We start from the raw sequence: 25,606 nt of genomic DNA, 5'->3' as shown, positions 1-25,606 counted from the left end.
ATTTAGGTAGCCTGGGTTTCACTTTGTATTTCGTGGATGATTGTTCCTGTCTCTGTGTAGTGTTCACCAGATAGGCTGAAATTAGGTTTCACGTTCCGTTTGTTGTTTTGTATTTGTATAAGTTATTTTATGTATCGCGGTTCATTCATTAAAGAACATGAGTAACCACCACGCTGCATTTCGGTCCGACTCTCTTTCAACAAACGAAGAACGCCGTTACAATTTCAGCTACACCACAAAGACAGGCATCTGCAAGGGAAGGCAAATACACATTTTTGAGGACAGCGATAAGGACCAGGAAGACAGGTTTCTGATGGTAAACATGTATCAGAACGGCACTGTCATGGTCCAGGGCAGTGAGGCTGCACTCAGCTCTGTTGTGCAGGACTTCCCCACCATAACGAAGATAGTGGAAAGCAAAAAAGAAAAGGACAGCACCCTGACCTCTCCCCTCACCTCAGGCACCCCTACAGCAGGACTATCCTCTCCCCTCACCTCAGGCACCCCTACAGCAGGACTATCCTCTCCCCTCACCTCAGGCACCCCTACAGCAGGGCTATCCTCTCCCCTCACCTCAGGCACCCCTACAGCAGGACTATCCTCTCCCCTCACCTCAGGCACCCCTACAGCAGGGCTATCCTCTCCCCTCACCTCAGGCACCCCTACAGTAGGACTATCCTCTCCCCTCACCTCAGGCACCCCAACAGTAGGACTATCCTCTCCCCTCACCTCAGGTACCCCAACAGTAGGACTATCCTCTCCCCTCATCTCAGGCACCCCCTACAGCAGGACTATCCTCTCCCCTCACCTCAGGCACCCCTACAGTAGGACTATCCTCTCCTCACCTCAGGCACCCCTACAGTAGGACTATCCTCTCCCCTCACATCAGGCACCCCTACAGCAGGACTATCCTCTCCCCTCACCTCAGGCACCCCTACAGCAGGACTATCCTCTCCCCTCACCTCAGGCACCCCTACAGCAGGGCTATCCTCTCCCCTCAGGCACCCCTACAGCAGGACTATCCTCTCCCCTCACCTCAGACACCCCTACCGCAGGACTATCCTCTCCCCTCACCTCAGGCACCCCTACAGCAGGACTATCCTCTCCCCTCACCTCAGGCACCCCTACAGCAGGACTATCCTCTCCCCTCACCTCAGGCACCCCTACAGTAGGACTATCCTCTCCCCTCACCTCAGGTACCCCTACAGTAGGACTATCCTCTCCCTCACCTCAGGCACCCCTACAGCAGGACTATCCTCTCCCCTCACCTCAGGCACCCCAGCATACAGCAGGACTATCCTCCTCCCTCACCTCAGGCACCCCTACAGCGGGCTATCCTCTCCCCTCACCTCAGGCACCCCTGTTAGTAGGACTATCCTCTCCCTCACCTCAGGCACCCCAACAGTAGGACTATCCTCTCCCCTCACCTCAGGTACCCCAACAGTAGGACTATCCTCTCCCCTCATCTCAGGCACCCCTACAGCAGGACTATCCTCTCCCCTCACCTCAGGCACCCCTACAGTAGGACTATCCTCTCCCCTCACATCAGGCACCCCTACAGCAGGACTATCCTCTCCCTCACCTCAGGCACCCCTTCAGCAGGACTATCCTCTCCCCTCACCTCAGGCACCCCTACAGCAGGACTATCCTTCCTCACCTCAGGCACCCCTACAGCAGGGCTATCCTCTCCCCTCACCTCAGGCACCCCTACAGCAGGACTATCCTCTCCCCTCACCTCAGACACCCCTACAGCAGGACTATCCTCTCCCCTCACCTCAGGCACCCCTACAGCAGGACTATCCTCTCCCCTCACCTCAGGCACCCCTACAGCAGGACTATCCTCTCCCCTCACCTCAGGTACCCCTACAGTAGGACTATCCTCTCCCCTCACCTCAGGCACCCCTACAGTAGGACTATCCTCTCCCCTCACCTCAGGCACCCCTACAGTAGGACTATCCTCTCCCCTCACCCCAGGCACCCCTACAGTAGGACTATCCTCTCCCCTCACCTCAGGCACCCCTACAGTAGGACTATCCTCTCCCCTCACCTCAGGCACCCCTACAGTAGGACTATCCTCTCCCCTCACCTCAGGCACCCCTACAGCAGGACTATCCTCTCCCCTCACCTCAGGCACCCCTACAGTAGGACTATCCTCTCCCCTCACCTCAGGCACCCCTACAGCAGGACTATCCTCTCCCCTCACCTCTGGCACCCCAACAGTAGGACTATCCTCTCCGCTCACCTCAGGCACCCCAACAGTAGGACTATCCTCTCCCCTCACCTCAGGCACCCCAACAGTAGGACTATCCTCTCCCCTCACCTCAGGCACCCCTACAGTAGGACTATCCTCTCCCCTCACCTCAGGCACCCCTACAGCAGGACTATCCTCTCCCCTCACCTCAGGCACCCCTACAGTAGGACTATCCTCTCCCCTCACCTCAGGCACCCCAACAGTAGGACTATCCTCTCCCCTCACCTCAGGTACCCCAACAGTAGGACTATCCTCTCCCCTCACCTCAGGCACCCCTACAGTAGGACTATCCTCTCCCCTCACCTCAGGTACCCCTACAGTAGGACTATCCTCTCCCCTCACCTCAGGCACCCCTACAGCAGGACTATCCTCTCCCCTCACCTCAGGCACCCCTACAGCAGGACTATCCTCTCCCCTCACCTCAGGCACCCCTACAGCAGGGCTATCCTCTCCCCTCACCTCAGGCACCCCTACAGCAGGACTATCCTCTCCCCTCACCTCAGGCACCCCTACAGTAGGACTATCCTCTCCCCTCACCTCAGGCACCCCAACAGTAGGACTATCCTCTCCCCTCACCTCAGGTACCCCAACAGTAGGACTATCCTCTCCCCTCATCTCAGGCACCCCTACAGCAGGACTATCCTCTCCCCTCACCTCAGGCACCCCTACAGTAGGACTATCCTCTCCCCTCACCTCAGGCACCCCTACAGCAGGACTATCCTCTCCCCTCACCTCAGGCACCCCTACAGTAGGACTATCCTCTCCCCTCACCTCAGGCACCCCTACAGCAGGATTATCCTCTCCCCTCACCTCAGGCAACCCTACAGCAGGGCTATCCTCTCCCCTCACCTCAGGCACCCCTACAGTAGGACTATCCTCTCCCCTCACATCAGGCACCCCTACAGCAGGACTGTCCTCTCCCCTCACCTCAGGCACCCCTACAGCAGGACTATCCTCTCCCCTCACCTCAGGCACCCCTACAGCAGGGCTATCCTCTCCCCTCACCTCAGGCAGGACTATCCTCTCCCCTCACCTCAGGCACCCCTACAGCAGGACTATCCTCTCCCCTCACCTCAGGCACCCCTACAGCAGGACTATCCTCTCCCCTCACCTCAGGCACCCCTACAGCAGGGTCTATCCTCTCCCCTCACCTCAGGTACCCCTACAGTAGGACTATCCTCTCCCCTCACCTCAGGCACCCCAACAGTAGGACTATCCTCTCCCCTCACCCCAGGCACCCCTACAGTAGGACTATCCTCTCCCCTCACCTCAGGCACCCCAACAGTAGGACTATCCTCTCCCCTCACCTCAGGCACCCCTACAGCAGGACTATCCTCTCCCCTCACCTCAGGCACCCCTACAGTAGGACTATCCTCTCCCCTCACCTCAGGCACCCCTACAGCAGGACTATCCTCTCCCCTCACCTCTGGCACCCCAACAGTAGGACTATCCTCTCCGCTCACCTCAGGCACCCCAACAGTAGGACTATCCTCTCCCCTCACCTCAGGCACCCCAACAGTAGGACTATCCTCTCCCCTCACCTCAGGCACCCCTACAGTAGGACTATCCTCTCCCCTCACCTCAGGCACCCCTACAGCAGGACTATCCTCTCCCCTCACCTCAGGCACCCCTACAGTAGGACTATCCTCTCCCCTCACCTCAGGCACCCCAACAGTAGGACTATCCTCTCCCTCACCTCAGGTACCCCAACAGTAGGACTATCCTCTCCCTCACCTCAGGTACCCCTACAGTAGGACTATCCTCTCCCCTCACCTCAGGCACCCCTACAGCAGGACTATCCTCTCCCCTCACCTCAGGCACCCCTACAGCAGGACTATCCTCTCCCCTCACCTCAGGCACCCCTACAGCAGGGCTATCCTCTCCCCTCACCTCAGGCACCCCTACAGCAGGACTATCCTCTCCCCTCACCTCAGGCACCCCTACAGTAGGACTATCCTCTCCCCTCACCTCAGGCACCCCAACAGTAGGACTATCCTCTCCCCTCACCTCAGGTACCCCAACAGTAGGACTATCCTCTCCCCTCATCTCAGGCACCCCTACAGCAGGATTATCCTCTCCCCTCACCTCAGGCAACCCTACAGCAGGGCTATCCTCTCCCCTCACCTCAGGCACCCCTACAGTAGGGACTATCCTCTCCCCTCACATCAGGCACCCCTACAGCAGGACTGTCCTCTCCCCTCACCTCAGGCACCCCTACAGCAGGACTATCCTCCTCACCTCAGGCACCCCTACAGCAGGGCATCCCCTCCCCTCACCTCAGGCAGGACTATCCTCTCCCCTCACCTCAGGCACCCCTACAGCAGGACTATCCTCTCCCCTCACCTCAGGCACCCCTACAGCAGGACTATCCTCTCCCCTCACCTCAGGCACCCCTACAGCAGGACTATCCTCTCCCCTCACCTCAGGTACCCCTACAGTAGGACTATCCTCTCCCCTCACCTCAGGCACCCCAACAGTAGGACTATCCTCTCCCCTCACCCCAGGCACCCCTACAGTAGGACTATCCTCTCCCCTCACCTCAGGCACCCCAACAGTAGGACTATCCTCTCCCCTCACCTCAGGCACCCCTACAGCAGGGCTATCCTCTCCCCTCACCTCAGGCTCCCCAACAGCAGGACTATCCTCTCCCCTCACCTCAGGCACCCCAACAGCAGGACCATCCTCTCCCCTCACCTCAGGCACCCCTACAGCAGGGCTATCCTCTCCCCTCACCTCAGGCACCCCAACAGTAGGACTATCCTCTCCCCTCACCTCAGGCACCCCTACAGCAGGACTATCCTCTCCCCTCACCTCAGGCACCCCAACAGTAGGATTATCCTCTGTCTGCCTACAACCACCAGAGCCAAAACCACAGTACCATCAGCCTGCTGAGAGACAGACTGGCTCTGTTAGAGGTATGGGTTACTGAGCTGAAGGAGTAGCCCCCCAGCTACCATTAGCCTGCTGAGAGACAGACTGGCTCTGTTAGAGGTATGGGTTACTGAGCTGAAGGAGTAGCCCCCCAGCTACCATTAGCCTGCTGAGAGACAGACTGGCTCTGTTAGAGGTATGGGTTACTGAGCTGAAGGAGCAGCCCCCCAGCTACACTACCATCAGCCTGCTGAGAGACAGGCTGGCTCTGTTAGAGGTATGGGTTACTGAGCTGAAGGAGCAGCCCCCCAGCTACCATCAGCCTGCTGAGAGACAGACTGGCTTTGTTAAAGGTATGGGTTACTGAGCTGAAGGAACAGCCCCTCAGCTACACCACCACCAGCCCAGACACAGAGCTTCTACAGGACCAGATCAACCAGTGCAGGACCCAGCTGAAGAACCACAGCGCTTGAGGAGATAAAGGTCACCATGAGGAGAGAGCTGGTGCAGGTAAAGGAGGAGATGGGAAAGGAGTTGTCTGTCATCAAGAGAGTGCTACAGCACAGAGAACAGACTGTAGACACTCCCAGAGAGAAGCTGCAGCCCCTCACCACCCCTAACACCCCCACTTTACCCCCCCCAGTCGACAAGGAGACTCATATGGGGACACCTACTACAGAGAGAAGCTCTCTGGTCCCCCCCTCCAGCCCCAGACCGTAAACGCACTAATCTGGTAAAACCCACTGAGGTGGCCATCCTCATTGACTCAAATGGGAAATTTATCCAAGATGATAAACTCTTCCCCCAACACAAGGTGTGCAAAATATGGTGCCCAAAAACACAGGATACACTCCACATCCTGTCCCAGCCTGACTTTGGCACACCAGGCCACATTATTATTCACACCGGCACCAACAACGTGCGAGAGGAGCAGGAGAGAGTAGGCAGCCTGGTCAACAGAGTAGCAGAGAGGGCCTCTGAGCGGTTCCCCAACTCCCACATCACCATCTCCACTCTGCTGCGCAGCAAAGACTTTTCATCCCCGTACCATTCAGAAAGTCAACGCTGATATCACCAGAGGGTGTGGCCTACTCCTGAACGTGCACATTGCTCACCACCCAACAATCACCCCAGAGTATCTGCACGACCACTCCCACCTGAGGAAGCAGACAGTAGGGATGTTTGCCAAGTTTCTAAAGGACGTGGCACTTGGTAGACAAACACCCCATGCCGCACTGGACAGAGGACCACCCAGAGACACCTACCAGACCACTGCACCAACAAGGAGCCCCAGGCCCCCTCAACGCCACACCAGACCCAGCGCACCCCACAGGCCCCGCCCACCACCAGAGCATCACCAGTTCCATCGGCTTAGCCAGACCGGACCGGGCCCAGCCTACTACCCCGCACCAGACCACCACCCCTACCAGACCAGAGAGGAAGCCCCACGGCCCAGAACTGGCACTCCTCCACTCCACAGGGCCCAAAAACAGGACCAGCGCAGCTACGCAGAGGTCGTCAGAGGACAGGAGAACCCTGTAGGATTAAGTGAGATTAAACAGCCCCTCCTAACATCTGCACTAAACACACACGGACACACACGGACACACACGGACACACACGGACACACACGGACACACACACACAATTGTACTAGAATGTACTTGTTCAATGAATAGGAATATTTATATATGCAACAGAAAGAATGTTAGCTGTTATCCTGTTTATCACACTCTTAACAACTTATTAGTTAGTAGTTACTGTTTTTCTGACTGCTATTCTTTCTTTTGGAACATGAAATCACTATCAGTTAGCATGTGGAACATTCAGGGCCTAAACTCAACAACCTATCAGTTAGCATGTGGAACATTCAGGGCCTAAACTCAACAACCCATCAGTTAGCATGTGGAACATTCATTACATTTACATTTAAGTCATTTAGCAGACGCTCTTATCCAGAGTGACTTACAAATTGGTGCATTCACCTTATGACATCCAGTGGAACAGCCACTTTACAATAGTGCATCTAAATCTTTTAAGGGGGGTGAGAAGGATTACTTTATCCTATCCTAGGTATTCCTTAAAGAGGTGGGGTTTCAGGTGTCTCCGGAAGGTGGTGATTGACTCCGCTGTCCTGGCGTCAGGGCCTAAACTCAGGGCCTAAACTCAACAACTCAACAACCTATCAGTTAGCATGTGGAACATTCAGGGCCTAAACTCATCAACCTATCAGTTAGCATGTGGAACATTCAGGGCCTAAACTCAACAACCTATCAGTTAGCATGTGGAACATTCAGGGCCTAAACTCAACAACCTATCAGTTAGCATGTGGAACATTCAGGGCCTAAACTCAACAAGTTAGCATGTGGAACCTATCAGTTAGCATGTGGAACATTCAGGGCCTAAACTCAACAACCTATCAGTTAGCATGTGGAACATTCAGGGCCTAAACTCAACAACCTATCAGTTAGCATGTGGAACATTCAGGGCCTAAACTCAACAACCTATCAGTTAGCATGTGGAACATTCAGGGCCTAAACTCAACAACCTATCAGTTAGCAAGTGGAACATTCAGGGCCTAAACTCAACAACCTATCAGTTAGCATGTGGAACATTCAGGGCCTAAACTCAACAACCTATCAGTTAGCATGTGGAACATTCAGGGCCTAAACTCAACAACCTATCAGTTAGCATGTGGAACATTCAGGGCCTAAACTCAACAACCTATCAGTTAGCATGTGGAACATTCAGGGCCTAAACTCAACAACCTATCAGTTAGCATGTGGAACATTCAGGGCCTAAACTCAACAACCTATCAGTTAGCATGTGGAACATTCAGGGCCTAAACTCAACAACCTATCAGTTAGCATGTGGAACATTCAGGGCCTAAACTCAACAACCTATCAGTTAGGATGTGGAACATTCAGGGCCTAAACTCAACAACCTATCAGTTAGCATGTGGAACATTCAGGGCCTAAACTCAACAACCTATCAGTTAGCATGTGGAACATTCAGGGCCTAAACTCAACAACCTATCAGTTAGCATGTGGAACATTCAGGGCCTAAACTCAACAACCTTTGGACTGAAGAGTTTAGCACTGGATTTCAACAAAAATCTTAAAGATGTTGACGTCATCATTCTGCAGGAGACATGGTGTAAGGCTGATGTTGTCACTCACTGTCCCACAACCTACAGAGAGGTAATCATTCTGCAGGAAACATGGTGTAAGGCTGATGTTGTCACTCACTGTCCCACAACCTACAGAGAGGTAATCATTCTGCAGGAAACATGGTGTAAGGCTGATGTTGTCACTCACTGTCCCACAACCTACAGAGAGGTAATCATTCTGCAGGAAACATGGTGTAAGGCTGATGTTGTCACTCACTGTCCCACAACCTACAGAGAGGTAATCATTCTGCAGGAAACATGGTGTAAGGCTGATGTTGTCACTCACTGTCCCACAACCTACAGAGAGGTAATCATTCTGCAGGAAACATGGTGTAAGGCTGATGTTGTCACTCACTGTCCCACAACCTACAGAGAGGTAATCATTCTGCAGGAAACATGGTGTAAGGCTGATGTTGTCACTCACTGTCCCACAACCTACAGAGAGGTAATCATTCTGCAGGAAACATGGTGTAAGGCTGATGTTGTCACTCACTGTCCCACAACCTACAGAGAGGTAATCATTCTGCAGGAAACATGGTGTAAGGCTGATGTTGTCACTCACTGTCCCACAACCTACAGAGAGGTAATCATTCTGCAGGAAACATGGTGTAAGGCTGACGTTGTCACTCACTGTCCCACAACCTACAGAGAGGTAATCATTCTGCAGGAAACATGGTGTAAGGCTGACGTTGTCACTCACTGTCCCACAGGCTACAGAGAGGTAATCATTCTGCAGGAAACATGGTGTAAGGCTGACGTTGTCACTCACTGTCCCACAGGCTACAGAGAGGTAATCATTCTGCAGGAAACATGGTGTAAGGCTGACGTTGTCACTCACTGTCCCACAGGCTACAGAGAGGTAATCATTCTGCCAGACATGGTGTAAGGCTGACGTTGTCACTCACTGTCCCACAACCTACAGAGAGACATTCTGGAGGAAACATGGTCATTTGATGTACAAATCTGAACTACAAAATTGGTAAATTCTGCACATTTGGTTCAAACTGAAAAAAAGGTAATTTGTACTGACAGAAAACATGGTGATCCTTTGTTGTCAATATGTCCCCCCTCAGAATCCTGCAGGAAACATATTACTGAGGTTGATCTTCCCCAACCTTGAGAGGTAATCATTCTGCAGGAGACATGGTGTCATTTCACAGGCCCAGAGAGGTAAATTCTGCAGGAAACATGGTGTAAGGGGACACAAAACCTGAGAGGTAATCATTCAGGAACACTACCTGATCTAACGAGAGGTAATCATTCTGCAGGGGACAGGTTTATTACAGGCCATAGTGTCTCTAACTGTCTTCATCTCCCCATAGAAACAACAGTGACAGACCACAACCTACAGAGAGGTTTATTACAGGCCATAGAGTCTCTAGTCCCACAACCTACAGACTGTCTTCATCTCACCCACTAGAAACAACAGTGACAGACCACATTCTGCAGGAAACATGCTTTATTACAGGGCATACTGTCCCACAGGCTGAGAGGTAATCATTCTGCCCATGGAAACAACTGACGTGACAGACCCACAGGCTACAGAGGGTAAGCATTCTGCAGGAAACATGGTCTCTAACTGTCTTCATCTCCCCAGGCTACAGAGTGATTGACCATCACAGAAACACAGCTCTGTCAATAGAGGCATAGACTCTAGGACTGTCATTTCTCCCCAAATCTGAAACAACAAAATGACAGACCATTTGGTTCAAACTGAAAAAACAATTTGTATTACAGGCCAACTGTCTCCTTTGTCTTCATCTCCCCATAGAAACAACAGTGACAGACCCCACCCTTGAGGGAGACAGCTTTATTAGGCAGGGCATACTGTCTCTAACTGTCTTCATCTCCCCAGGAACACAACCTGACAGACCACACGAGGGGACAGCTTTATTACAGGCCATACTGTCTCTAACTGTCTTCATCTCCCCATAGAAACAACAGTGACAGACCACATACTGTCTCCAGGGTGACAGCTTTATTACAGGCCATACTGTCTCTAACTGTCTTCATCTCCCCATAGAAACAACAGTGACAGACCACATGAGGGGACAGCTTTATTACAGGCCATACTGTCTCTAACTGTCTTCATCTCCCCATAGAAACAACAGTGACAGCTTTATTACAGGCCATACTGTCTCTAACTGTCTTCATCTCCCCATAGAAACAACAGTGACAGACCACATGAGGGGACAGCTTTATTACAGGCCATACTGTCTCTAACTGTCTTCATCTCCCCCATAGAAACAACAGTGACAGCTTTATTACAGGCCATACTGTCTCTAACTGTCTTCATCTCCCCATAGAAACAACAGTGACAGACCACATGAGGGGACAGCTTTATTACAGGCCATACTGTCTCTAACTGTCTTCATCTCCCCATAGAAACAACAGTGACAGACCACATGAGGGGACAGCTTTATTACAGGCCATACTGTCTCTAACTGTCTTCATCTCCCCATAGAAACAACAGTGACAGACCACATGAGGGGACAGCTTTATTACAGGCCATACTGTCTCTAACTGTCTTCATCTCCCCATAGAAACAACAGTGACAGACCACATGAGGGGACAGCTTTATTACAGGGCATACTGTCTCTAACTGTCTTCATCTCCCCATAGAAACAACAGTGACAGACCACATGAGGGGACAGCTTTATTACAGGGCATACTGTCTCTAACTGTCTTCATCTCCCCATAGAAACAACAGTGACAGACCACACGAGGGGACAGCTTTATTACAGGCCATACTGTCTCTAACTGTCTTCATCTCCCCATAGAAACAACAGTGACAGACCACATGAGGGGACAGCTTTATTACAGGCCATACTGTCTCCAACTGTCTTCATCTCCCCATAGAAACAACAGTGACAGCTTTATTGCAGGCCATACTGTCTCTAACTGTCTTCATCTCCCCCATAGAAACAACAGTGACAGCTTTATTACAGGCCATACTGTCTCTAACTGTCTTCATCTCCCCATAGAAACAACAGTGACAGACCACATGAGGGGACAGCTTTATTACAGGCCATAGTGTCTCTAACTGTCTTCATCTCCCCCATAGAAACAACAGTGACAGCTTTATTACAGGCCATACTGTCTCTGTCTTCATCTCCCCCATAGAAACAACAGTGACAGACCACACGAGGGGACAGCTTTATTACAGGCCATACTGTCTCTAACTGTCTTCATCTCCCCATAGAAACAACAGTGACAGACCACATGAGGGGACAGCTTTATTACAGGGCATACTGTCTCTAACTGTCTTCATCTCCCCATAGAAACAACAGTGACAGACCACATGAGGGGACAGCTTTATTACAGGGCATACTGTCTCTAACTGTCTTCATCTCCCCCATAGAAACAACAGTGACAGACCACATGAGGGGACAGCTTTATTACAGGCCATACTGTCTCTAACTGTCTTCATCTCCCCATAGAAACAACAGTGACAGACCACATGAGGGGACAGCTTTATTACAGGGCATACTGTCTCTAACTGTCTTCATCTCCCCATAGAAACAACAGTGACAGACCACATGAGGGGACAGCTTTATTACAGGGCATACTGTCTCTAACTGTCTTCATCTCCCCCATAGAAACAACAGTGACAGACCACATGAGGGGACAGCTTTATTACAGGCCATACTGTCTCTAACTGTCTTCATCTCCCCATAGAAACAACAGTGACAGACCACATGAGGGGACAGCTTTATTACAGGCCATACTGTCTCTGTCTTCATCTCCCCATAGAAACAACAGTGACAGACCACATGAGGGGACAGCTTTATTACAGGCCATACTGTCTCCAACTGTCTTCATCTCCCCATAGAAACAACAGTGACAGACCACATGAGGGGACAGCTTTATTACAGGCCATACTGTCTCTGTCTTCATCTCCCCATAGAAACAACAGTGACAGACCACATGAGGGGACAGCTTTATTACAGGCCATACTGTCTCTGTCTTCATCTCCCCATAGAAACAACAGTGACAGACCACATGAGGGGACAGCTTTATTACAGGGCATACTGTCTCTAACTGTCTTCATCTCCCCATAGAAACAACAGTAGCAGCACCATCAACAACAACGGAAGGGATCTGTTGCAGCTCTGTAGAAGCCTGGGTCTGTACTTTGTCAATGGTTGGTTACAGGGGGGGGGGACTCTTTGGGGAGATTCAACTACTGCTCACCTCTTGGCCACAGTACAGTAGACTATATGATCACAGACATGACCCCTTCTCTCTCAGCTCATTCACTGTCAAGCCACTAACACCTCTGTCTGATCACAGCCAAATTACGTTCCTCAAAAGAACAGACATGGAAACAACCAGACATTCACAGCCCAGTAAGCTGTACAACACCAGACATTCATCCAGATGGGCCCAAAACAGCACAGAAGAATACCAGAAAGCAACCTGGAACCAAAATATCCAAACACTGTTAGATAACTTTCTGAATACCACATTCACTCACTGTAAAGAAGGCATCAATCTAGCAGTACAAAACTTCAACTATATATTCAGGCAAATGGCAAAAGAAGCACAATTGAAATTGATAAACAAAACAAAAAAGATCACAGATGACAACTGGTTTGATGCAGATTGTAAAATTATAAGGAAAAAAGGTAGAACACTTTCCAACCAAAAGCACAGAGGCCCAAATAATGGTGAATTACACCTTCATTACTGTGAGACTTTAAAACTCTATAAACGTACACTCAGAACCAAAACATCACAGTACAACAGCAAGCAGCTGACACTAATTGAGGAGTTTATAAACACAAACAACTTCTGGGAAAAATAAATAAAAAATCTAAACAAGAGGAATTAGCGATACAAAATGGTGACATATGGACAACCCATTTTAAAACACTCTACAACACTGTTCAAACTGACACAAACACAGAACAACGCCAAATGCATGAGAAGTTTGAATTGATTAGAGAAAGCTATAAAGGACAAGCAAAATCCACTGGACTCCCCAATTACTGACCAGGACCTCTATAAGAAACTAAACTATTACTGACCAGGAGCTCTATAAGAAACTAAACTATTACTGACCAGGAGCTCTATAAGAAACTAAACTATTACTGACCAGGAGCTCTATAAGAAACTAAACTATTACTGACCAGGAGCTCTATAAGAAACTAAACTATTACTGACCAGGAGCTCTATAAGAAACTAAACTATTACTGACCAGGAGCTCTATAAAAACTAAACTATTACTGACCAGGAGCTCTATAAGAAACTAAACTATTACTGACCAGGAGCTCTATAAGAAACTAAACTATTACTGACCAGGAGCTCTATAAGAAAAACTATTAACCAGGAGCTCTATAAGAAACTAAACTATTACTGACCAGGAGCTCTATAAGAAACTAAACTATTACTGACCAGGAGCTCTATAAGAAACTAAACTATTACTGACCAGGAGCTCTATAAGAAACTAAACTATTACTGACCAGGAGCTCTATAAGAAACTAAACTATTACTGACCAGGAGCTCTATAAGAAACTAAACTATTACTGACCAGGAGCTCTATAAGAAACTAAACTATTACTGACCAGGAGCTCTATAAGAAACTAAACTATTACTGACCAGGAGCTCTATAAGAAACTAAACTATTACTGACCAGGAGCTCTATAAGAAACTTCAGGCTCTGAAATTTTAAAAAGCATGTGGACCTGATGGCATCCTAAATGAGATGCTCAAATGAGATGCTCAAACTCACACATTTCAATTGGCTATATTAAAACTGTTTAATTTGATCCTGAGTGTAGGTTATTTCCCTGACATCTGGAATCAAGGACTCATAACCCCAATCTTTAAAAACGGAGACAAATTTGACCCTAACAATTACAGAGGCATTTGTGTGAATAGTAACCTGGGGAAGGTTTTCTGTAGTATTATCAAAGTAAGAGTTCTAAACTTCCTTAATAAGCACAATGTCTTGAGTAAAAGCCAAATTGGATTCATACCAAAACATCGCACAACTGATTATATTTACACCCTACACACCCTGATAGATAAACATGTCCACCAAAATAATACCAAAATATATGCTTGCTTCATCGACTTCCAAAAAGCATTTGATTCTATTTGGCATACAGGGCTGTTCTACAAAGTTATTGAAAGGGGTGTAGGGGGTAAAACATATGACATAATTGGCAATACGTGCAGTATTAAAATTGGCAAGAAAAGAACAGAATTCTTTAACTAGGAGCAGGACCTTCGTCAGGAATCTGAGCCGTGCACTCTTCAATATTTACATCAACGAATTGGCCACTATTCTCAGGAAATTAGACCAAAGTTCTCAATTGGTGCAAAATATATAGAGTACTGCACAGACTACAATTACTTAGGTTTAAAAATAAGCTCAACTGGACACCTTAATGAGGCAGTGAATGAACTGAGAGAGAAAGCACGCAGGGCATTCTACGCCATTAAAAAGCTCATTCAAATTGAATTACGTATTACAATTTGGCTAAAACTAATTGAATGTCATTGAACCAATTGCACTTTATGGCAGCGAGGTGTGGGGTCCACTTTATGGCAGTGAGGTGTGGGGTCCACTTTATGGCAGTGAGGTGTGGGGTCCACTTTATGGCAGTGAGGTGTGGGGTCCACTTTATGGCAGTGAGGTGTGGGGTCCACTTTATGGCCACTTTATGGCAGTGAGGTGTGGGGTCCACTTTATGGCAGTGAGGTGTGGGGTCCACTTTATGGCAGCGAGGTGTGGGGTCCACTTTATGGCAGTGAGGTGTGGGGTCCACTTTATGGCAGTGAGTGTGGGGTCCACTTTATGCAAAACTGTGGGGTCCATGTCATTGAACCAATGTGGGGTCCATTTTATGGCAGTGAGGTGTGGGGTCCACTTTATGGCAGTGAGGTGTGGGGTCCACTTTATGGCAGTGAGGTGTGGGGTCCACTTGCAAAACTAATTGAATGTCATTGAACCAATTGCACTTTATGGCAGCGAGGTGTGGGGTCCACTTTATGGCAGTGAGGTGTGGGGTCCACTTTATGGCAGTGAGGTGTGGGGTCCACTTTATGGCAGTGAGGTGTGGGGTCCACTTTATGGCAGTGAGGTGTGGGGTCCACTTTATGGCAGTGAGGTGTGGGGTCCACTTTATGGCAGCGAGGTGTGGGGTCCACTTTATGGCAGTGAGGTGTGGGGTCCACTTTATGGCAGTGAGGTGTGGGGTCCACTTTATGGCAGCGAGGTATGGGGTCCACTTTATGGCAGTGAGGTGTGGGGTCCACTTTATGGCAGTGAGGTGTGGGGTCCACTTTATGGCAGTGAGGTGTGGGGTCCACTTTATGGCAGTGAGGTGTGGGGTCCACTTTATGGCAGCGAGGTGTGGGGTCCACTTTATGGCAGTGAGGTGTGGGGTCCACTTGCAAAACAAGATTTCATCAAATGGGACAAACACCCCACTGAAACCCTACATGCAGAGTTCTGTAAGATTATCCTACATGTCCAGAGGAAAACTACAAACAATGCATGCAGGGCAGAATTAGGCCAATATCCACAATTAATAAAAACTCAAAAAAGAGCAATTAAGTTTTGGAAACATCTAAAATACAGTGACCCCCTCTCATATCATTACCAAGCCCTGCAATACCAAGAGCTGAGCAAAGAAAAGAGTCCCCTCATCCAGCTGGTCCTGGGGCTGAGTTCACAAACCTGTTGTACTAACACACTGAAGCCTCAGGACCAGAACATCCAATCGATCAGGATAAACCAAATTACAACACAGTCAAAACAAAACTATATTACTTATTGGGAAACACAAGCACAAACACAAAGCAAAATGCAGTGCTATCTGGCCCTAAATCGACAGTACACTGTGGCTAACTACTTGACCATGGTTACTGATCAAAACCTGAGAAAAACCTTGACAAAGTACAGGCTCAGTGAGCACAGCCTTGCCATTGAGAAGGGTAGACACAGGAAAACCTGGCTCCCTGTAGAGGAAAGGCTGTGCAACCACTGCACAACAGCAGAACCTGAGACGGAGCTGCAATGAGAGAGTGTCATTTCCCCAAATTTGAAACCCTTATTCAAGGTTTCAAAGACCTCTCTGATGAGAGCAGGCTACCCGTCCTGTTGGGGGAGGACGCAGAAAGCTGTGGGTTGGCAGCACACTACATTGCTGCCTGCCATAAGTTGAGGGACAATGTCTGACAGACCAATCAACCTGCACATGTACTCTACTATATGCTTATTGTTATTGTTGAATGTATGGTTATTTTGACACTTGGTTATTGTTGTTACTGTTGTCCCGTTGACAACTTTGATTCTCATTTTTATATTGTAAATAAGCTTTGGCAATTTGTACATTGTTACATCATGCCAATAAAGCGAATTGAAAAGAGAGAGAGAGAGAGAGAGAGAGAGAGAGAGAGAGAGAGAGAGAGGAGAGCAGGACAGAGAGAGAGAGAGAGAGAGAGAGAGAGAGAGGAGAGCAGGACAGAGAGAGAGAGAGAGAGAGAGAGAGAGAGAGAGAGGGAGAGAGGACAGGAGAGAGAGAGAGAAGGACAGAGAGAGAGAGAGAGAGAGAGAAGGACAGAGAGAGAGAGAGAGAGAGAGAAGAGAGAGAGAGAGAGAAGAGACAGAGAGAGAGAGAGAACAGGACAGAGAGAGAGAGAGAGAGAGAGAGAGAGAGAGAGAGAGCAGGACAGAGAGACAGAGAGAGAGAGAGAGAGAGAGAGAGAGAGAGGACAGAGAGAGAGAGAGCAGGACAGAGAGAGAGAGAGAGAGCGGGACAGAGAGAGAGAGAGAGAGAGAGCAGGACAGAGAGAGAGAGAGAGCAGGACAGAGAGAGAGAGAGAGAGAGAGAGAGAGGACAGAGAGAGAGAGCAGGAGAGAGAGAGAGAGAGACAGAGAGAGAGAGAGAGAGAGAGAAGAGCAGGACAGAGAGAGAGAGAGAGAGAGACAGAGAGAGAGAGAGAAGAGCAGGAGAGAGAGAGAGAGAGAGAAGAGCAGGACAGAGAGAGAGAGAGAGCAGGACAGAGAGAGAGAGAGAAGAGCAGGACAGAGAGAGAGAGAGAAAGAGCAGGACAGAGAGAGAGAGAGAGAGAGAGAGGAGAGACAGAGAGAGAGAGAAGAGAGGGACAGAGAGAGAGAAGAGCAGGACAGAGAGAGAGAGAGAAGAGCGGGACAGAGAGAGAGAGACAGAGCAGGACAGAGAGAGAGAGAGAAGAGCGGGACAGAGAGAGAGAGAAGAGCGACAGAGAGAGAGAAGAGCAGGACAGACAGAGAGAGAGAGAGAGAAGAGCAGGACAGAGAGAGAGAGAAGAGAGGGACAGAGCAGGACAGAGAGAGAGAGAGAGCGGGACAGAGAGAGAGAGAAGAGCAGGACAGAGAGAGAGAGAGAAGAGACAGAGACAGAGAGAGAGAGAGAAGAGCAGGACAGAGAGAGAGAGAGAAGAGCAGGGACAGAGAGAGAGAGAGAAGAGAGGGAGAGCAGGACAGAGAGAGAGAAGAGCGGGACAGAGAGAGAGAGAGAGCGGGACAGAGAGAGAGAGAGAGAAGAGCGTGACAGAGAGAGAGAGAGAGAGCGGGACAGAGAGAGAGAGGAGAGTGGGACAGAGAGAGAGAGAGAGGAGAGTGGGACAGAGAGAGAGAGAGGAAGTTGGACAGAGAGAGACAGAGAGAGAGAGACAGAGAGAGGAGAGTGGGACAGAGAGAGAGAGGAGAGTGGGACAGAGAGAGAGAGGAGGAGCGGGACAGAGAGAGGGAGAGAGAGAGAGCGGGACAGAGAGAGAGAGAGAGACAGAGAGAGAGAGAGGAAAGAGCGGGAGAGAGAGAGAGAGAGAAAGAGCGGGACAGAGAGAGAGAGAGAGGAGAGCAGGGACAGAGAGAGAGGAGAGTGGGACAGAGAGAGAGAGAGAGAGTGGGACAGAGAGAGAGAGAGGAGAGCGGGACAGACAGAGAGAGGGAGAGAGAAGAGCGGGACAGAGAGAGAGAGAAGAGGGGACAGAGAGAGAGAGAGAGAAGAGCAGAGACAGAGAGAGAGAAGAGCGGGACAGAGAGAGAGAGAGAAGAGCGGGACAGAGAGAGAGAGAGAGACAGAGGAGGAGAGTCCTGGGACAGAGAGAGAGAGAGGAGAGTGGGACAGAGAGAGAGAGGAGAGAGAGAGGGACAGAGAGAGAGAGGAGAGAGGAGAGAGAGACAGAGGAGAGAGACAGAGGACAGAGCGGGACAGAGACAGAGAGAGAAGAGAGGGACAGAGAGAGAGAGAGAGACAGAGAGAGAGCCCGGGACAGAGAGAGAGAGAGAGAGAGAGAGCGGGACAGAGAGACACAGAGAGAGAGAGTGGGACAGAGAGAGAGAGAGAGAGACAGAGAGAGAGAGACAGAGAGAGAGAGAGAGAGAGAGGAGAGGGACAGAGAGAGAGAGAGAGGAGAGAGAGGGACAGAGAGAGAGAGAGAAGAGAGTGGGACAGAGAGAGAGGAGAGAAGAGCGGGACAGAGAGAGAGGAGAGTGGGACAGAGAGAGAGAGAGAGAAGAGACAGAGAGAGAGAGAGAGAGAAGAGGGGACAGAGAGAGAGAGAGAGAGAAGAGTGGGACAGAGAGAGAGAGGACAGAGAGAGAGAGAGAGAAGAGCGGGACAGAGAGAGAGAGGAGAGAGAGCGGGGGACAGAGAGAGAGAGAAGACAGAGAGAGAGAGGGAGAGAGAAGAGCGGGACAGAGAGAGAGAGAGAGAGAGAGAGGAGAGAAGAGCGGGACAGAGAGAGAGAAGAGTGGGACAGAGAGAGAGAGAGAGAAGAGACAGAGAGAGAGAGAGAGAAGAGTGGGACAGAGAGAGAGAGAGAGAGAAGAGAAGAGTGGGACAGAGAGAGAGAGAAGAGTGGGACAGAGAGAGAGAGAGAGTGGGACAGAGAGAGAGAGACAGAGAGAGAGAGAGAGACAGAGAGAGAGAGAGACAGAGAGACAGAGAGAGAGGAGAGTGGGAGAGAGAGAGAGAGAGTGGGAGAGAGAGAGAGAGAGAGAGAAGGACAGAGAGAGAGAGAGAGAGAGAGTGGGACAGAGAGAGAGAGAGAGAGAGAGGAGAGACAGAGAGAGGAGAGTGGGACAGAGAGAGAGGAGAGAGAGAGGAGAGTGGGACAGAGAGAGAGAGAGAGAGAGAGGAGAGTGGGACAGAGAGAGAGAGAGAGAGAGAGAGAGAGAGAGGAGAGTGGGACAGAGAGAGAGGAGAGCGGGACAGAGAGAGAGAGAAGAGCGGGACAGAGAGAGAGAGAAGAGCGGGACAGAGAGAGAGGAGAGAGAGCATTATCCATCCTGTTGTAATACTGTATATGTTTTAAAATGTCATGGAAAGGCGAGCACAAAGGGAGAAAAGCTCCTCTTTTAAACGCCTTCCAGAGTAGTCAGAGTGGATTACTCTCAGCACTCGCTGCTTTCTGCCTTGTCCTTTCTTCTCTTCTTGACCCTTTGTATAGAGCCAAGGCCATGCAGCCCAGAAGGCACACTGACATTTCTGCTACTTTCTGAGAAACGGTCCTTTGGGTACAGAGGTAGGAGAGAGGCAGCAGAGGAGAGGCAGAGAGCAGCACATGGGAGCAGAGGGCTTGTGTAACACACAGCTGACCTCCTGTCAACAACTATGACATCTACATAACCTGAACTATACACCACTCAAAAGCCTGAAAACACATTACATTTACATTTACATTTAAGTCATTTAGCAGACGCTCTTATCCAGAGCGACTTACAAATTGGTGCATTCACCTTATGACATCCAGTGGAACAGCCACTTTACAATAGTGCATCTAAATCTTTTAAGGGGGGGGGAGAAGGATTACTTTATCCTATCCTAGGTATTCCTTAAAGAGGTGGGGTTTCAGGTGTCTCCGGAAGGTGGTGATTGACTCCGCTGTCCTGGCGTCGTGAGGGAGTGTGTTCCACCATTGGGGAGCCATAGCAGCGAACAGTTTTGACTGGGCTGAGCGGGAACTGTACTTCCTCAGTGGTAGGGAGGCGAGCAGGCCAGAGGTGGATGAACGCAGTGCCCTTGTTTGGGTGTAGGGCCTGATCAGAGCCTGGAGGTACTGAGGTGCCGTTCCCCTCACAGCTCCGTAGGCAAGCACCATGGTCTTGTAGCGGATGCGAGCTTCAACTGGAAGCCAGTGGAGAGAGCGGAGGAGCGGGGTGACGTGAGAGAACTTGGGTAGGTTGAACACCAGACGGGCTGCGGCGTTCTGGATGAGTTGTAGGGGTTTAATGGCACAGGCAGGGAGCCCAGCCAACAGCGAGTTGCAGTAATCCAGACGGGAGATGACAAGTGCCTGGATTAGGACCTGCGCCGCTTCCTGTGTGAGGCAGGGTCGTACTCTGCGGATGTTGTAGAGCATGAACCTACAGGAACGGGCCACCGCGTTGATGTTAGTTGAGAACGACAGGGTGTTGTCCAGGATCACGCCAAGGTTCTTAGCGCTCTGGGAGGAGGACACAATGGAGTTGTCAACCGTGATGGCGAGATCATGGAACGGGCAGTCCTTCCCCGGGAAAAAGAGCAGCTCCGTCTTGCCGAGGTTCAGCTTGAGGTGGTGATCCGTCATCCACACTGATATGTCTGCCAGACATGCAGAGATGCGATTCGCCACCTGGTCATCAGAAGGGGGAAAGGAGAAGATTAATTGTGTGTCGTCTGCATAGCAATGATAGGAGAGACCATGTGAGGTTATGACAGAGCCAAGTGACTTGGTGTATAGCGAGAATAGGAGAGGGCCTAGAACAGAGCCCTGGGGGACACCAGTGGTGAGAGCGCGTGGTGAGGAGACAGATTCTCGCCACGCCACCTGGTAGGAGCGACCTGTCAGGTAGGACGCAATCAAGCGTGGACCGCGCCGGAGATGCCCAACTCGGAGAGGGTGGAGAGGAGGATCTGATGGTTCACAGTATCGAAGGCAGCCGATAGGTCTAGAAGGATGAGAGCAGAGGAGAGAGAGTTAGCTTTAGCAGTGCGGAGCGCCTCCGTGATACAGAGAAGAGCAGTCTCAGTTGAATGACTAGTCTTGAAACCTGACTGATTTGGATCAAGAAGGTCATTCTGAGAGAGATAGCGGGAGAGCTGGCCAAGGACGGCACGTTCAAGAGTTTTGGAGAGAAAAGAAAGAAGGGATACTGGTCTGTAGTTGTTGACATCGGAGGGATCGAGTGTAGGTTTTTTCAGAAGGGGTGCAACTCTCGCTCTCTTGAAGACGGAAGGGACGCAGCCAGCGGTCAGGGATGAGTTGATGAGCGAGGTGAGGTAAGGGTGAAGGTCTCCGGAAATGGTCTGGAGAAGAGAGGAGGGGATAGGGTCGAGCGGGCAGGTTGTTGGGCGGCCGGCCGTCACAAGACGCGAGATTTCATCTGGAGAGAGAGGGGAGAAAGAGGTCAGAGCACAGGGTAGGGCAGTGTGAGCAGAACCAGCGGTGTCGTTTGACTTAGCAAACGAGGATCGGATGTCGTCGACCTTCTTTTCAAAATGGTTGACGAAGTCATCTACAGAGAGGGAGGAGGGGGGAGGAGGATTCAGGAGGGAGGAGAAGGTGGCAAAGAGCTTCCTAGGGTTAGAGGCAGATGCTTGGAATTTAGAGTGGTAGAAAGTGGCTTTAGCAGCAGAGACAGAGGAGGAAAATGTAGAGAGGAGGGAGCGAAAGGATGCCAGGTCCGCAGGGAGGCGAGTTTTCCTCCATTTCCGCTCGGCTGCCCGGAGCCCTGTTCTGTGAGCTCGCAATGAGTCGTCGAGCCACGGAGCGGGAGGGGAGGACCGAGCCGGCCTGGAAGATAGGGGACATAGAGAGTCAAAGGATGCAGAAAGGGAGGAGAGGAGGGTTGAGGAGGCAGAATCAGGAGATAGGTTGGAGAAGGTTTGAGCAGAGGGAAGAGATGATAGGATGGAAGAGGAGAGAGTAGCGGGGGAGAGAGAGCGAAGGTTGGGACGGCGCGATACCATCCGAGTAGGGGCAGTGTGGGAAGTGTTGGATGAGAGCGAGAGGGAAAAGGATACAAGGTAGTGGTCGGAGACTTGGAGGGGAGTTGCAATGAGGTTAGTGGAAGAACAGCATCTAGTAAAGATGAGGTCGAGCGTATTGCCTGCCTTGTGAGTAGGGGGGGAAGGTGAGAGGGTGAGGTCAAAAGAGGAAAGGAGTGGAAAGAAGGAGGCAGAGAGGAATGAGTCAAAGGTAGACGTGGGGAGGTTAAAGTCGCCCAGAACTGTGAGAGGTGAGCCGTCCTCAGGAAAGGAGCTTATCAAGACATCAAGCTCATTGATGAACTCTCCGAGGGGACCTGGAGGGCGGTAAATGATAAGGATGTTAAGCTTGAAAGGGCTGGTAACTGACAGCATGAAATTCAAAGGAGGCGATAGACAGATGGGTAAGGGGAGAAAGAGAGAATGACCACTTGGGAGAGATGAGGATCCCGGTGCCACCACCCCGCTGACCAGAAGCTCTCGGGGTGTGCGAGAACACGTGGGCGGACGAAGAGAGAGCAGTAGGAGTAGCAGTGTTATCTGTGGTGATCCATGTTTCCGTCAGTGCCAAGAAGTCGAGGGACTGGAGGGAGGCATAGGCTGAGATGAACTCTGCCTTGTTGGCCGCAGATCGGCAGTTCCAGAGGCTACCGGAGACCTGGAACTCCACGTGGGTCGTGCGCTGGGACCACCAGATTAGGGTGGCCGCGGCCACGCGGTGTGGAGCGTTTGTATGGTCTGTGCAGAGAGGAGATAACAGGGATAGACAGACACATAGTTGACAGGCTACAGAAGAGGCTACGCTAATGCAAGGAGATTGGAATGACAAGTGGACTACACGTCTCGAATGTTCAGAAAGTTAAGCTTACGTAGCAAGAATCTTATTGACTAAAATGATTCAAATGATACAGTACTGCTGAAGTAGGCTAGCTGGCAGTGGCTGTGTTGTTGACTTTGTAGGCTAGCTGGCAGTGGCTGCGTTGTTGACACTACACTAATCAAGTCGTTCCGTTGAGTGTAATAGTTTCTACAGTGCTGCTATTCGGGGGCTAGCTGGCTAGCTAGCAGTGTTGATTACGTTACGTTGCGTTAAAAGAACGACAATAGCTGGCTAGCTAACCTAGAAAATCGCTCTAGACTACACAATTATCTTTGATACACAGACGGCTATGTAGCTAGCTATGTAGCTAGCTACGATCAAACAAATCAAACCGTTGTGCTGTAATGAAATGAAATGAAAATGTGATACTACCTGTGGAGCGAGCGGAATGCGACCGGGTTGTTGAGTGCGGAAGTTCTATTCAGTAGACGTTGGCTAGCTGTTGGCTAGCTAGCAGTGTCTCCTACGTTAAGGACGACAAATAGCTGGCTAGCTAACCTCGGTAAATTAAGATAATCACTCTAAGACTACACGCTCTAAACTACACAATTATCTTGGATACGAAGACAGCAAAGACAACTATGTAGCTAGCTAACACTACACTAATCAAGTCGTTCAGTTGAGTGTAATAGTTTCTACAGTGCTGCTATTCGGTAGACGGTGGACATTTGCTAGCTGGCTAGCTGCTGGGCAGATAGCAGTGTAGACTACGTTAGGACGACGAAATACGAAGTTGCAATAGAAGTGCTGACTGTTTCACTTTGTTGTCCTCTTTCTTTTCCTTTTTCTTCTGTCCTTCTTTTGTCCTTATTTTGTCTTCCTTTCTTCTGTTAACTAGATATTTTTTGTTACCCACCTACCCATTCAATATATATATTTATTTTTACTATTGTATGCATTGTAGAATAATAGTGAAGACATCAAAACTATGAAATAACACATATGGAATCATGTAGTAACCAAAAAAAAAAGTGTTAAATATATTTTATATTTCAGATTCTTCAAAGTACCCACCCTTTGCCACGATGACAGCTTTGCACACTCTTGGCATTCTCTCAACCAACTTCACGAGGTAGTCACCTGGAATGCATTTCAATTAATAGGTGTGCCTTGTTGAAAGTACATTTGTGGAATTTCTATCCATTTAATGCGTTTGAGCCAATCAGTTGTGTTGTGACAAGGTAGGGTTGGTATACAGAAGATAGCCCTATTTGGTAAAAGAACAAGTCCATATTATGGCAAGATCAGCTCAAATAAGCAAAGAGAAACGACAGTCCACCATTACTTTAAGACATGAAGGTCAGTAAAACCGGAAAATGTCAATAACTTTGAATGTTTCTTCAAATGCAGTCAAAAAAACATCAAGCACTATGATGAAACTGGCTCTCATGAGGACCGCCACAGGAAAGGAAGACCCAGAGTTACCTCTGCTGCAGAGGATAAGTTCATTAGTTACCAGTCTCAGAAATTGCAGCACAAATTAATGCTTCAGAGTTCAAGTAACAGACATCTCAACATAAACTGTTCAGAGGAGACTGCGTGAATCAGGCCTTAATGGTTGAATTGCTACAAAGAAACCACTAGTAAAGGACAAGAGACTTGCTTGGGTCAAGAAACACAAACAATGGACATTAGACCAGTGGAAATCTGTCCTTAGGTCTGATGAGTCTAAATTTGAGATTATTGGTTCCAACCGCCGTGTCTTTGTGAGACGCAGAGTAGGTGAACAGATGATCTCCGCATGTGTGGTTCCCACCATGAAGCATGGAGGAGGAGGTATGATGGTGCTTTTCTAGTGACACTGTCATGATTTATTTAGAATTCAAGGCACACTTCTCCAGCATGGCTACCACAGCATTCTGCAGTGATACTCCATCCCATCTGGTTTGCGCTTAGTAGGACTATCATTTGTTTTTCAACAGGACAATAACCCAACACACCTCCAGGCTGTGTACTGTAAGAGCTTTGTGACCAAGAAGGAGAGTGATGGAGTGCTGCATCAGATGACCTGGCCCCCACAATCACCCGATCTCAACCCAATTGAGATGGGTTGGACCGCAGAGTGAAGGAAAAGCAGCCAAAAAGTGTTCAGCATATATGGGAACTCCTTGATTGAGAGAATGCCAAGAGTGTGCAAAGCTGTCATCAAGGCAAAGGGTGGCTACTTTTAAACAATCAAAATATATTTTATATTTGAGATTCTTCGCACTTTGTTGGTTACTACATGATTCCATATGTGTTATTTCATAGTCTTGATGTCTTCACTATTATTCTACAACGTAGAAAATAGTAAAAATAAAGTCTCTCTCTCTCTCTCTCTAAAATCAATTGGACTGAGAGTGAGAGCCAGAGGTACTGTATTTTTAGAGCACTTACCAAAGTCTGACATGTTTGATTATTTTTCTTCACTGCCTCGTCAAGATCTTCACACTCCTCCCTTTTCCTGCTGCTCTCAGTCTCCTGAC

At 49.5% G+C, this 25,606-nt stretch overlaps 1 protein-coding gene and 1 long non-coding RNA gene across 5 annotated transcripts in view; both read right to left on the bottom strand.

Annotated features, from left to right (window-relative positions):
- The window catches only part of rimbp2b (RIMS binding protein 2b), a 183,526-nt gene that overhangs the window by 92,560 nt on the left and 65,360 nt on the right, over positions 1-25,606 (bottom strand). The window contains exon 3 of the mRNA XM_052478748.1: positions 25,518-25,601. Coding sequence (XP_052334708.1) covers positions 25,518-25,601 — 84 coding nt within the window. The remainder of the gene's footprint in view (positions 1-25,517; positions 25,602-25,606) is intronic.
- Positions 6,714-9,033, bottom strand: LOC127911678 (uncharacterized). 4 transcript variants are annotated; one of them, XR_008078875.1, is made up of 5 exons: positions 8,067-9,033; positions 7,715-8,022; positions 7,495-7,670; positions 7,349-7,436; positions 6,714-6,969 (listed from the first exon to the last, which is right to left on the bottom strand). It is a non-coding gene; the product is annotated as an uncharacterized LOC127911678 (long non-coding RNA). The 4 variants fall into 4 exon arrangements; XR_008078876.1 differs by lacking the exon at positions 7,349-7,436; XR_008078877.1 differs by lacking the exon at positions 6,714-6,969 and having other exon boundaries at positions 7,168-7,436; positions 8,111-9,032.

This window comes from Oncorhynchus keta, chromosome 25 (genome assembly GCF_023373465.1).
Source record: "Oncorhynchus keta strain PuntledgeMale-10-30-2019 chromosome 25, Oket_V2, whole genome shotgun sequence".
Classification (NCBI taxonomy): Eukaryota; Metazoa; Chordata; class Actinopteri; order Salmoniformes; family Salmonidae; genus Oncorhynchus; species Oncorhynchus keta.
The sequence above is the reverse complement of the archived record's forward strand: the minus strand, read 5'-3'. Positions and strand labels throughout refer to the sequence as shown.